We start from the raw sequence: 14,329 nt of genomic DNA on the forward strand, positions 1-14,329 counted from the left end.
AGTGTACTGTTGTCTTTATGCTTGCATAATGTACTATAATCTCATTTTTTCCTTTGCTTTGGCCATAGACTCAAGACCAATGACAAATGACTGTTAATCATTTTCTTTAAAGATAAAGTGCACTGCCCTTATCAATCATTCCCATATCCTTCCCCGTAGATATGTGTAGTTCAAAATGGTTCAAATGGCTCTGAGCACTATTGAACTTAATATCTGAGGTCATCAGCCCCGATATGTGTAGTGTTAATGATACAGGTAATTTACTAGATTGAAATTTATGAAGCCTAGAGGGTGCTATACGACGTATAAATATTGTGTCTTCACTCGTACAATGCCATACTTACATTTTAATATGAAATTTGTGTAATATGTACTCATACAGGTCAGACAAAGCCATACTTCTACATAACACTGCTATTTATGCACTTTGTTCTTGTAAAAGCCATGTCAAGCAACATATTCTTATTACGAATTATTATGCACAGGCCTCTGAGCGCCATAAAAAGCTATTGTAAATGATATTTTGTGATACTTCTTAAAACTCTGAACTTTTAGTGATCAGATAGATTTCTCGATGCTGATGGGTAGAAATGGTTATGACCGACTCACTACCTTTCCCTTGCTACCTTTTCATACCTTCCATTGTCCAGTCTCCGTTCATGTTATTGGAGTAAATTATGGCTGGTATTCACACTACCACATGAGTGACTATATACAAGGTCTTTTGGACCTCACAAGAATCTCCAGTATGGTGCAACCATTAGTTCTCCCCGTATCAACCTCTCCAAGACCCAGGCGATCATCACAGGCCGCACCACCCGCTCTTTCCGTCTTCGTGATTTGTACCTCACCATTTATGGCCATCCTATACACCTCACTCCTACATTCTAACACCTTGGCCTCACCCTCGACCGCCACCTCACCTGGACTCCCCATGTCCTTACCATCCAACACAAAGCTCACTACAGAGTCCACCCCCTGAAATTGATGTCTGACAGACATGGGGTCTTGCATCCTTCCACTATCCTTCACACCTGCAAATCCTTGATCCAACCCATCGTTTGTTATGCCAGTGCTGCTTGGACTCTATAAAGGTTCTATAGAGCCCTCCAAATCCTTGAACGCCGTGCACTCTGCCTCACCTTCCGCATCTGCCTTCCGTCCCCCACGCGCAACATGTACGACCTCATCCCCTTCCCCCACCTCCTTTTCCTTGAACACATCTGCAACCTATATATTGTCCGCCGCCTCGATCCCCCTCACCCGCTGGTGTTTCCCTTCCTCTCCACCCCAAGAACGTTGCTGCGCCTTTACTGTTGTGTCCCACCCTCTCTCCATCTCCACACCCTCCACCTCCGTTTCCAACCCAGCATCTACCCCTCCTGGATGATGAGCCTCGCCCTGATGTGTACCCTTCCTACCAACTCTAACTCTACCTTCTGCCTGCCTCCTCCTCAGGCCTCCTTCTCCTTCCCCTCCCTTCTCCTGAGTGGCTTTCCCCTACTACACCCCCTCCCACTCCTGTGCTCCCCTTCAGTGTCTCTGCACTCCCTCTGCACTCCCACCTGACCTGTCTGCTCTCTTGACCCACACCCTGACACACCTACTCTTTTCATCCCGCCCCCTCCCCTCCTGCACCTTGCTCTCCTTTTCCATTCTATCAGGCCTCTCCCTTGGCAGGTCCCTCCTGGCAGTTTTATTATTCGTTGTGTGTGCTTCGCCTCTCAAAGTGGGTTTAAAGTATCTTGTTCTGGAGTATTTTTAATACTGTGGCCACCTTTTAACCTGTGTGTGTGACTTCAGTGTCTTTTCTGTGACCTACGAAGGCCAAATGTGTTTTTTCACGTTATGTCGACTTTTTTAATTGTACCCCCATGAACGTCTCCATGTCAGTGTATTTTTACCTCCATTATCTCCCATTACTGTGTTTTTGTGTCACCCATTCTTATCTCCTTTCTATGTATCATTTTCTTCTTGTATTAGCCGTCATGTCTGTCAGCTGAAGAGCCGCACATTGTGCCATTGGCAGCCCCCCTCCCTGCCCATATGGGGCAGGGGAATGAAATCACAAAAAAAGCAGCGCCAGCAGTCAGTGAACTCTTGATGACGAGGATAGAGATGGTCATCGAAAGCTTGAGGATTTTATTCGAATTGATGCGGCTTGAAAACCGATAACGTTTTATTCGTGTGTGCTGTCATGTCAGACTTGGAGGACACATCCTCAGTGAAATTGGAGATGAATTACAGGATATGTTCAATGGCATGAAAAGTCTAATGAGTAGCGAATATGGACCGAAAGTAAATCGAAGAAAGATGAGAGTAATGCAAGTAGCAGAAATGAGAACAGCAAGCAACTTAACTGCTGAATTACAAATCACGAAGAAGACAGAATTAAGGAATTCTCCTACCCAGGTAGCAAAGAAACCCACAACGAACGGAGCAAGAAGAATGATAAAAAGGAGACTAGCACTGTCAAAAAGGCCATTCCTGGCCGAGAGAAGTCTCCCAGTATCAGGCATAGACCTTAATTTGCGGAAGAACTTTCTGAATCATACATTTGGAGCACAGCATTGTACGGTGGTGAAATATGGACTGTGGAAAAACTGAAACAGAAGGGAATAGAATCATTTGAAATGTGGTGCTACAGAAGAAAGTTGAAAATTAGTTGAACTGATGAGGTAAGGAGTGAGGAGGATCTGTACAGATTCGGCGAGGAAAGGAATATATGGAAAACACTGACAAGAAGAAGGGATGGGTTTATAGGACATGTATTAAAACACCAAGGAAAAACTTCCATGGATCAAGAGGGAGGGTAAAAACTGTAGAGGAAGACTGAGGTTGGAATACATCCAACAAATAACTGTGGAGGTAGGTTGCAAGTGGTACTCTGAGATGAAAGGCTAATGACTCAAAAACAAAATAAAAGGCGATTTGCAAGTAGTTACACAAGCAATTCGGTCCACATCGTTAGATATTGATGCAAAAACCGATGTCCTGACCTGTTGCGAGGAATATAAACAATAGTCTTCAAGACGACACATCCGGAATACAAAGTATGACCATTTCAGCGGCTCTGTTACACTGGATGAAATTGAAGACTATCAAACATGTGGACAAGTTTTTGAAAATGTGGTGTTTATTGTCATAATTGACAATGTGCTGACTGCATTAACTAAAAGCATGGAAGTGTACCATCAAGTTGCCAGTGTATGTGGAATGCTTCTGCAATTTAAGCTTTTAATTGATTACCATCAGTACACATTGAGAGAAGGCCTAGGTGACAGACTGGTGCAGTTTGCTGAGTTGCTCATTTGTAAATTTTTAATGAGAAATTCATCAGAATCTTGTTTCCCAAATGCATTGCAAACAGTCATACGCGTTTGCTAGCCTCTGATGCTCACTGGCAGCAGCGGAGAATGATCCTTTTTAACGTTAAAAGTGAGGTAAGGAACACCTTGAGACAACAGTGGCTAAATGACCTCAATGATTGTAAATTGTGATTCGCCCTTGAGACATTGATTTGAATGGTGCTATCTCTAAATTTGAAACTAAATGTAGAAAAGTTTTTTGTGAAGCGCTGTTTAATCTTGTATGGTGAACTTTGAGGCCTAAAACAAACAAAGGGCTCTTCTATGGGCGACGTTCTGGCTTAATCCTTTACTGAGAATGACAGCGTTTAGTGACTTGCAACAAACTTTACACGTAATTTCAAACCTTAAGAACCTTCTTGTTACTGATATCCCCCACTCCCTCTCCCACAAAATGATGAAAGGAAAAAAATCAACATTTCCTTCAATTTTGCTGTTCATGCAATAGATCAGCACCTCACAGCACATTCTAATTTATTACTAACACTGTTCGCACCGTACAAGAGACGAACAATCGTAACAGGCAGTTAGCGCTTCTATTCTAAGAAGAAAAAAGAATTTTTAGAAGACAGACAGACAAATTGAAAACAAAGTGGTCCTATAAAGGTTCTGTTTGTACCAATTGAGGTACAGAACACTAAAAAGTGAAAGCATATCAGACAGTAGGAACCACCCGAGAGGAAACAGACGACTGGCCTCTCTTGCCGTTGATATGTTGTCCAGATTCGTGGCTGAACAAACGCCAGCCGACATGCCCGCCACGGGGTGCGGCCGGCACCCCAGCGAGTCGAGGCAGCTGGCGCTGGGCGGCTCGGTAGTCGACGTGCTAACACAACACAGAAACATTAACGCCACTCTGCATTTCTATTGAAGACATTTTAGACAGTAATTGATCTTTCCCCTACATTAACTCATAAAGCCACTTAGAGAATGGTCGTCTCTGTAGTCGACGTGCTAACACAACACAGAAACATTAACGCCACTCTGCATTTCTATTGAAGACATTTTAGACAGTAATTGATCTTTCCCCTACATTAACTCATAAAGCCACTTAGAGAATGGTCGTCTCTGTAGTCGACGTGCTAACTCAACACAGAAACATTAACGCCACTCTGCATTTCTATTGAAGACATTTTAGACAGTAATTGATCTTTCCCCTACATTAACTCATAAAGCCACTTAGAGAATGGTCAAATGCATAAAACTTTTCTTTGCTTTCACCTGCGGTGAACAGCACGTATGTGCGAAAGTTAATAATAAAACCGTAAGATGACAGCAAAAGGGTGTTAGATTTTCATATGGGCATTTGCCACCAAGGAATAAAAAATGTGAAACAATCGTCGTTTGTTGGTATACGTTTACTAGCAAAATCCATGAAGTTAACAAAATTATCCAGTAAAAAGTATTTGCTGCAAATCTCTGAAGATAATGATTTTCATTCTCTCATGCTCTAATCAGTATATAACGTACATAGGACACATTAGGGGAGTAGTCGTTGCATCGGGTCGCTTTTAATACATCGCGAAACAATTTTTGGAAGAGGGTGATGTCTCCTTTCACTCTCTCGAAAAGTAGAAAACATATGTAGTTTTAAGTAGTGAGCATTACTGTGCGCCGATATGGAACATGTTTTGAAAATCTTAGATCTGAGTGGTTTGTGTGGCTACATATGGACATTAAGTAATGATCTTCTGTCCTCTCTAACCACTCTATTTAACCGTATATTACAGCAAGGGATTTTCCCCGATTGTTTGAAAATAGCAGTAACTATTCCCATATTGAAGAAAGGAGATAAATCAAATCCAAGTAACTATCGCCCTACCTCATTATTCCCACTAATGTCTAAAATAGGCGAAGACTATGTTCACCAACGAATGAATCACTATTTTGAGAGCAATCACTTCTTAAGTAACTCACAGTATGGATTCAGATGTAAACTATCCACAGTTAAAGAGGTTGAAAATATCGATAGTGATATATATGATGGCTTGGAAGATAAATTAATCTCTTGTTCTACTCTCCTAGACCTGAGTAAAGCATTTGACACTGTATCTCATAGTACTTTGATCATGAAATTAAAGACACTACAGCATGGAAGGGGATACCCTGAAATTATTAGAAACCTACTTAAGCAACAGAGTACAATTTGTTAGTGTAAATGGGCAGCTGTGAAACCGACAAACAATAAAAAGAGGTGTACCACAGGGCTCCATACTTGGGCCCTTCCTGTTTGTAGTGTATGTTAATGATATACCACAGTAGTTACCCTGTAAAACAGTCCTCTGTGCGGACAATACAACTTTCATCAGTTCATTACAGACTCTTGAACGAGTATGAGACAAAAAAATAATATTTGAAAAATCGGTTCATAGGTTTAGTGCAAACTCCCTATACATAAATGAAACAAAAACTGAAGAAATATTCTTTAATTTGAAGGTATCAAACAAAGAAAATAACTCTGTTAAACTGTTGATTGACCAGAAACTTAGCTGGGATAAACATATCACATACGTCTGTTCTAAACTTGCATGTGCTATGTTCCTACTTTATAAGAATAATGTCAGCCAAAACGTACTGCTGCATTCATATTTTGATTATATCTGCCCCCATCTTTCATATGGTATTCTACTCTGGGGAAATTCTCCCAATTCAGTATCAGTTTTAAGATGGCAAAAAAAAGCTCTTTGGTGTATAATGGGTTTATCTCTTAGGGATACATGCAGGGAACATTTCAAAAAACTTAACATCATGACAGTTCCTTGTTTGTACATCTATTATTGCTTATTACACGTAAAAGAAAACAGCTCAATATCCCCTTACGTCATCTGTCCACACCAATAATACAAGACAAAATCACACGATTGATCTGCCATACTGTAGATTGTCCAAGATACATAATAGTGAGCATATTGAACAGTTCGAGGCCTACATATTTATACCTAAAATTGCACAAACAGTATCTAAAAATAAATTTAAGACAACATTGGGTCATTGGTTCAAAGGTAAAGCATTTTACTCAATTGATGAATATAAATATTGTAATATGGCAGATTTTCTGTTTTACCATAGAGAAAGGTACCTCTGCCGGTAGTAGGACCTAAATTGGGAAAAACAATGTCTAACATATATACAAAGACCTATTTCGAGTACTCTATATTTGTATCAATATCTTACGATAATGACATAGTGTTATCAACATGTATATGACGATGACATAGTGTCATTAACATGAATGCTCCCCACTTAATATAAATTTGTATAATGTTTTCTTTTTTATTGTAAGATTAACAATTTATAAAATTCCAGATGTGTGCTATTGTACTACACTAACATTCATGTTATGTGAATATAACCATCTGTCGCCGTAATTGAACTTATTGACGTAGCCCTTTGTATAAGAAAATACTGAACAGCCAGTAAAGATTCTTACTCTTTTTCTTAATGAAATGCGTTAGTAACTGCCTGCCAAACAGACACCACCAAATATATCTGAAATAAACTTTCTAGAAAATTAATTGAAAATATTCTTAGTTGTATTGATTCGCAATCGGAAACTTCATCTCTCCTTTCTGATGGCATGACCGTCCCGAATACAGCCACTGTTGAAGTTGCTAATTGTTGACCATGTGATCTAATGAAAGAAACTCATATTTCCATATGGTGAGATGAACTGTTCATCAAATAGACGGGCATTGTAATTCCCTCCACTTTACTCATATTAATCCAAAATAATCAACAAAACCGTTACAATAGAAAGAGTGATAAACAAAAAAAAAGCAAATCTGCTGCATCTCGTCGCTTTCTTCTTTATTTATATATGTCTTTGGAAACATCTAGCGACTGCACTAACACCTGCCCTCTGCTGTAGCCTAGTTATTTTTTCTTATTAATTTATAGAAATTTATGAAAATTTACGTTTTTTACCCAGAGGGGCAAGGTGCAAGGAACTTTTATTTTGGACACTCAACTATTGTCATATTTGTCCGTTATTTTTAATGTACTATTTGAGTAATGTGTGTCAGCAATGTGGGAAGCTAGTTTTTGTCATATTCTTTATATGTCATATATTTCCTCAAAATGTTTCTTCCACTATATTAAAATTACAAGTAAATCAATTACTTTAAACATATAAGGAAAATATTAGAAATCTTATGTCACATCATGTGGACCTACTTCACATTCATTTAAATATTTATCTTTATTTATTTACGTGTATGACAATTGTGTGTATCTCCTTCAGTTTGCGACAAGAATCTGTGTTTTCCCTGCCTCTGTTTTTCTGTTGTTGTTGAATCGCCAGTGTGAGCTGGCTCTATTGTTGCAAGCTATTCACTGCTATTGTTTTCTACACCAGGCGCAGCATTATTGGCGCACTTGATGGAGTGTGAAAAGTTCGTAGTGTCCACTCAGGGTAACTACTTAACACCTGCGTTAGGATTCCGTAAGCAAGGACACCCAGCTGGACCAGCCACGTGTGCATGAAATCTTCGTCGACATTTTGGTGGCTTGTCACCCATCTGTCAGCACACACGTTCCACTGTTCCGCTTATTCAGCTCCGCGAAGATTCGTTAAGCTTTCCACATTACACATGATGAATCACATGGTGATTGCACACTTGAATCGCCACACAGGGTTATTTTTTAACCACTAGGTGGTTTGAGGTATGTGCACTTTCTAGTACGTGTGATGTCACTTCAGATTGGTTTCCACAGATCAACTAAAAGACATAAAACAAATAAAAGTCAAACGAGCACAGTCACAAGGAAATCTTATTTATATTCCACTCGAGGTTCCTTGTAATTAATTTTTGCCGACATGTGTATTTTTAGTTGTAAGAAAAGTTTCTTTTTTTTCTTTCAATGAGTAGAGAATTTACTTCGTAAAATGTTTACATTTCCCGTAACAACCCGCAAAGTGCTATTATCACTAACACAATTAAGAGCATCAAAATATCCGCGGGTGTACTGCCGGTCTACAATTTCCAGTGGGCACAATATTTCGGCGATCATACATGTGGCCATCGTCAGGCGAACTGATGGCGCCATGTATGATCGCCGAAATATTGTGGCCGTTGGACACTGTAGACCGGCAGTACACCCATGGATATTTTGATTATCAAATACGCCGGCAGAAACTCGAGAATCACACAATCAAGAGCAATTTCAACTACTACACCAGGAGAGGAAAGAATAGGAATTATATCAATCAACTTCTGGTTGAAATACACATCATGCATCTTCTTGTGCTAACATTTGTTTTTTAAAAAAAGTTACGCTCCTTGCTACGAGAACAGGTGAAATACTGGCTGTAAATCCATGGTGTGCCCACAGCGTAGTGTATACTGTACTCCTATGTACGCCACAAAATCCTTCGTTTAATGTTTATTTTTTTCACTGAGCTAACCACTGTTCAAACCGTCTTTTTATGCCACAATCTGATATGTATGTACACGTGTTTTCGTTTGCATTTTATATTCAGGTTCACTGGTAACTCTGTTTTTGAATTACTGTTCATTTTTTCAATACTTTCACGTTCAGTAGACTTGGTCAGTGCGAAAGGTTTCAAGGAAAAAAAAACGTAACTGTATAAAAAAAACTGTAATGTCGACCTGTATAAAAATGTAGTCTCAAACACACGAAAATTTCTACACTGGCATATGGACCTGGTAAAATAAAGAAACTGAGAGAACCTACATTGCGCATAACAAATGGGGATACAGTCACATATTATAAATCTAACGTGCAAAATGAAGAACTGGCAGAAACAGCAACACAGCAAGACTCCTCAACAGCTAAAAAATACTGCTAAAAGCTGACCACAGTCCAGGGAAACTGGGTTCATAGTATCGACACAAAATGCCAATGAAATACACTGACCTAACCTTTAAGTTCAGAAAAAGAAAACAGTAACAGACTATAATTCGAAAATTCATTTAGTCTAGTAACGTCCATGGTACAGTAAGTTAACTCAGAATATAAGTCAATAGAATAATTATCAAAAAGTCGACTGTGACGATGGTGAAGTGGATCAACAGTATAAGTCTATAAAAATAAAAATAAACTTTCAGCTCATCAAATAATACCTTGCTCTTCTTTTCAAAAAACCTTTTTATTGTCCTTATGCTAGCTTACCACTGTTCTGCATCATCATTCCTCTTCGTAATAAATCAGCAGTTATCGTAGTTTCAAAAGCGCGTCCATCCATTACACTGCACACTCAACAAAAACCACAGATATCCACTACTGATTGTCAAAGATTTTACGACTGCACAGTGCTGCCATCACAGACACAGATAGTGTTGTCTAAGAATTGTTTCTGTGACCACATTTCCTCAAATATATCATTTTCCTTTACAAATATTAGCACATCCAATAATATCGTCAAAACATAGCCGTCTTACATGCTTCCACCTCCAATGCAATCCTTCCGCCAAGTGGGATGTGCTACTTTGAATCACTCCCTTCAAAATTCTTATTACTACAAAATTTCTGAATTATGACTAACTGGGCGTATGTCAGTCAATGTATTCATTCGCACATATAGTATAAGGTACAACACGGAATATTTAATATTTTTGTTATTAACGTTTCGTCTTCATACCTCTCAATATATCATACTTCCTGATGCGCTCTGTGACAGTGATTTCCCTGCTTCACTGTGATTGGACAAATAACGTTTATTTGCCGTAATGGACCTTAACTTACCTTGACGATTGTAGTTGCTGGTTATGTAAACTTTTTGCCATTTTAATCACGTGTTCCTAATTTTAGTTTTATATTCCTTCCTATACAATAGATTGAACCTGTCCCGACTCCCATGCCATTTCAACTATTGTATGTAGCCATTTAAGACCTGACATTCCACTGTATTTGATGAGTTCCGACTTAATTTCATCCACCCCAGCCGCTTTATTGCACTGCAATATATTGACCATTTTCTCCACTTCCTCAAATGTGATCCTATTTCCATCATCATTCCTATACCATTCTACATCGAAATCTGAAACATTACTCATCGTATTTTCACCTACATTGAGCAACTCTTCAAAATATTCCCTCCATCTGCCCAAGACATCAACAGGATTCATCAGCAGTTTTCCTGACCTGTCGAAAATACTTGTCATTTCCTTCTTACCTCCCTTTCGGAGACTGCTAATTACACTCCAGAATGGTTTTCCAACAGCTTGACCCAAAGTCTCCAACCAGTTTCCAAAGTCTTCCCAAGATTTCTTCTTGGCTGCTGCAATTATCTGTTTGGCTTTGTTTCTTCCTTCAACATACCTTTCTCTGTCTACCTGAGTTATAGTATGTAGCCATTTTTGATACGCCATCTTTTTCCTTTTACAGGCTGCCTTGACTGTCTCATTCCACCAAGCTGTTTGCTTCATCCTACCTTTACACACTGCTGTTCCAAGACATTCTTTAGCCATTTCTAGTACTGTGTCCCTGTAGCTTGATCCATTCCTTTTCCAATGACTGTAATTGCCTACATTCAACTAACTGGTACCTTTCTGAGGTCACTGTTGTGTACTTGTGCCTGATTTCCTTATCCTGAAGTTTCTCCACTCTTATCCTCCTACATATGGACCTGACCTCTGCACTTTCGGCCTCACAATCCCAATTTCACTGCAGATTAAATATTGATCAGTGTCATCGAAGAATCCCCTGAATACATGTGTGTCCCTCACAGCCATTAACGATACCGGTTATCCATGTACCCTTTGTTCGTGTAACAAATTGTGTAGGTAACAGGGAATGTTTTCTACTTTACTTGTTCGAATTTCCTGTAATTTGGTCTTACGTATGTGTCAGCATTTACTTATGCAGACTACTCGTAGTATTTCCTTTGCACAGTTAAGTCTTCTTTTGTGATTTCCACTAGTTAACGTTTGAACTACGTGCTGTCTCTTAAATTTCAATAAGTCTTTGTTAAGGGGCGCGTTAGCCCGTTTTTTTTTTTTTAATTTTTATTAAGCTGATAAGAACAGATAGTACACTTTTCTTTCGGGACAGCGCGAACTCAATCCCGATTACCAAAAACTATGCGCCCAAGTTACGTTCTTTTTTTTTTGCATTTATTTCTGAACATAACATCATCACAACAATATATGTACAGTAAAATGTAATTGTGAATAGCTGGTCGATATTTCACATTTATCGATATCCCTTATGAATAGAAATAAATACAACTGACATGTGTGACAAGCTATTTACAGAAAACTTTTAGTAACAGTTCTTAAAAAAAGGTCAGTATTTGTTGTGAAATGTAAACAAAATGTACATAAGTGTATCAGGTAAGAAACTAATAGAAAATGGAAAACACAAATGAAGAAAGAGAAACAAAAGGGATACTTCTAGCGAAAGTATTCATTGTAAGTGACGTGTCATCTGATGTCCGTAGAATAACGCAACTGATAAAGTGCTGGCAAAGTGTTGGTGGTACTCCGGTGAACGTGCAATCGTTGATAACATTCCCACAGGTAAGCCACGTACTGCACGGCGTCGCTGAGTTGTATCTCAAAAATGGCGCAGGCAGTGTGTCCCAGCAGCCAGGCCACGGCGTTGCACTTCGTTTTTGGGTGGAGTTTGAAGTCATGAAAGAGAATCCGCACTGGAAGAAGCAGACTGGTGGATACGCCCCGCCGTCTATCGGCACAACTCCCGCACTCCCCACTCGTAGCGGCACGCTTTACTATGGAGTCTGGGATTGGCAGCTCCACACTGGCTGCACTCGTTCGTCTGGCTGAGGTGAATGTCTGCTGGACACTGCTTAGTTGGAAAGGTGGCACTGACGACTCTGTACCACGATGTCTGGGTTGTTTGTATTAGCCCATAACCTCTTCCAGACGACCGTTGGCATCCGTGTTTCCAGTCTGTGCGCTGATGACGTCTCCTTCGCCTAGGAGAGCATCACAGATACGTCGAGCGACGTATTGCGATCTGTAGCCGCCTCCAAGACGTGACTGCGCGCGAGATAATATTCCCTGACGTAGGACATCTTGAAGGGGATGCCCACTACTGAAACTGGAGCGCACTGGGTGTTGCTCGCATGCGCCCATATGGCCACTGGAGACTGGGTCAAAAGTGCAAAGAAGAGAAAGTATGGGATGGCGGGGGGGGGGGGGGGGGGGGGGGAGGGAGGGGTGATTACTTCCTTCGTACTGCTCCGAGCGCAGGGTGGCAGACAGTATGTCATCTTTAGTAATCACTGCTTCCAAAAATGTATTTAACGTACTGTTTGCATATTGCCGTTCCACTGAATAGAATAACAAAGTTTTCGTAATAGATTTTAACGAAACTTCGTACTTACCTTGGATTATAACTACCCTAACATTCATTTCGAGATTCTCCAATTTGATTAAAAAGTAATACGGATATTTTGCGTGTAGGAAAAATGTATTTCGTTTCCCGTCCTGTAAGTGTTTTCATTTTTTACTATCAGTTAAACTCTCCAAATTTCTGAAAAGATCATAGATTGTTGTATTCTCCGCAAGAGCTGCAGCCTCTGAAGTGCTCGAGTTATTTTTAGCGTACAAATTCTTTGATGTATTTATGTGAAAATAATCCACGTATTTTCCCTCTTTTTGGGTTGCTCGCGTATGGTATTGTGTGTCTAACGTATGGCCAGTGTGCTATAACTGTCAGTTTTTAATAAGTTTTTTGCGTTTGGTAGATGGAGGATGTGTGAGCAATAGCACCTCCTGTCCGACCACGCGAAAAGAGTTGTGGGGCCTGTTCTTTTGCCATACTGTCTTTCCCTACTGCTTCCAACGTTATTAAGTCTTGTCTAACCTTTCTTCTAACGGCATCTCTTTCTCAGAAAATTTATGTGAGGCATTAACGCAGTCCTTTATTATACACTTCTCGTACATTCTACATCTACATAGATATTCTGCAAATCACAAAAAAAATGGTCCAAATGGCTCTGAGCACTATGGGACTTAACATGTGAGGTCATCAGTCCCCTAGAACTTAGAACTACTTAAACATAACTAACCTAAGGACGCCACACGCATCCATGCCCGAGGCAGGATTCGAACCTGCGACCATAGCAGTCGCGCGGTTCCGAACTGAAGCGCCTAGAACCGCTCGCCCACCGCGGCCGGCTGCAAATCACACTTAAGTGCCTGGCAGAGGGTACACCAAACCACCTTCACATAAATTCTCTATTATTAAAGTCTCGAACAGCGCGTGGAGAAAACGAACACCTGCATATTTGCGCACGACCTCTGATTTCCCTTATTTTATTGTGATGGTCGTTTCTCAGTGTGTAGGTCGGCGTCAGCAAAATGTTTTCGCATTCGGAAGAACAAGTTGGTGACTGAAATTTCGTCAGAAGATTCCTCAGCAACGGAAACCGCCTTTGTTTTAATGATTGCCATAGAAAATCCTGTACCATGCCAGTGCAGCCCTCTCTCCTATCTCGCGATAAGACACTACTGGCCCTTAAAACTGCTACACCAAGAAGAAATGTAGAAGATAAACGGGTATTCATGGGACAAATATACTAGAACTGACATGTGATTACATTTTCACACACTTGGGTGCATAGGTCCTGAGAAATCAGTACCCAGAACAACCACTTCTGGCCGTAATGACGGCCTTGATACGCCTGGGCATTGGGTCAAACAGAGTTTCGATGACGCGTAGAGGTACAGCTGCCCATGCAGCTTCAACACGCTACCACAGTTCATCAAGAGTAGTGACTGGCGTATTGTGACGAGCCTGTTGCTCGGCCACCATTGACAAGACGATTTCGATTGGTAGGAGATGTGGAGAATGTGCTGCCCAAGGCAGTAATCGAACATTTATGGTATCCAGAAAGGCCCGTACAGGACCTGAAACATGCGGTCGTGCATTATCCTGATGAAATGTAGGGATTCGCAGGGATCAAATGAAGGGTAGAGCCACAGGTCGTAATACATCTGAAATTTAACGTCCACTGTTCAAAGTGCCGTCAA

At 40.4% G+C, this 14,329-nt stretch overlaps 1 protein-coding gene across 1 annotated transcript in view; it reads left to right on the forward strand.

Moving 5' to 3' along the window:
- The first annotated feature begins 4,119 nt into the window (after positions 1-4,119).
- LOC126293252 (angiotensin-converting enzyme-like) overlaps positions 4,120-14,329 on the forward strand; it is a 1,024,671-nt gene continuing 1,014,461 nt past the window's right edge. Inside the window, exon 1 of the mRNA XM_049986369.1 lies at positions 4,120-4,182. Within this exon, the coding sequence (XP_049842326.1) occupies positions 4,120-4,182 (63 nt within the window). The remainder of the gene's footprint in view (positions 4,183-14,329) is intronic.

The sequence above is a fragment of the Schistocerca gregaria genome, chromosome 10 (assembly GCF_023897955.1).
Source record: "Schistocerca gregaria isolate iqSchGreg1 chromosome 10, iqSchGreg1.2, whole genome shotgun sequence".
NCBI lineage: Eukaryota > Metazoa > Arthropoda > Insecta > Orthoptera > Acrididae > Schistocerca > Schistocerca gregaria.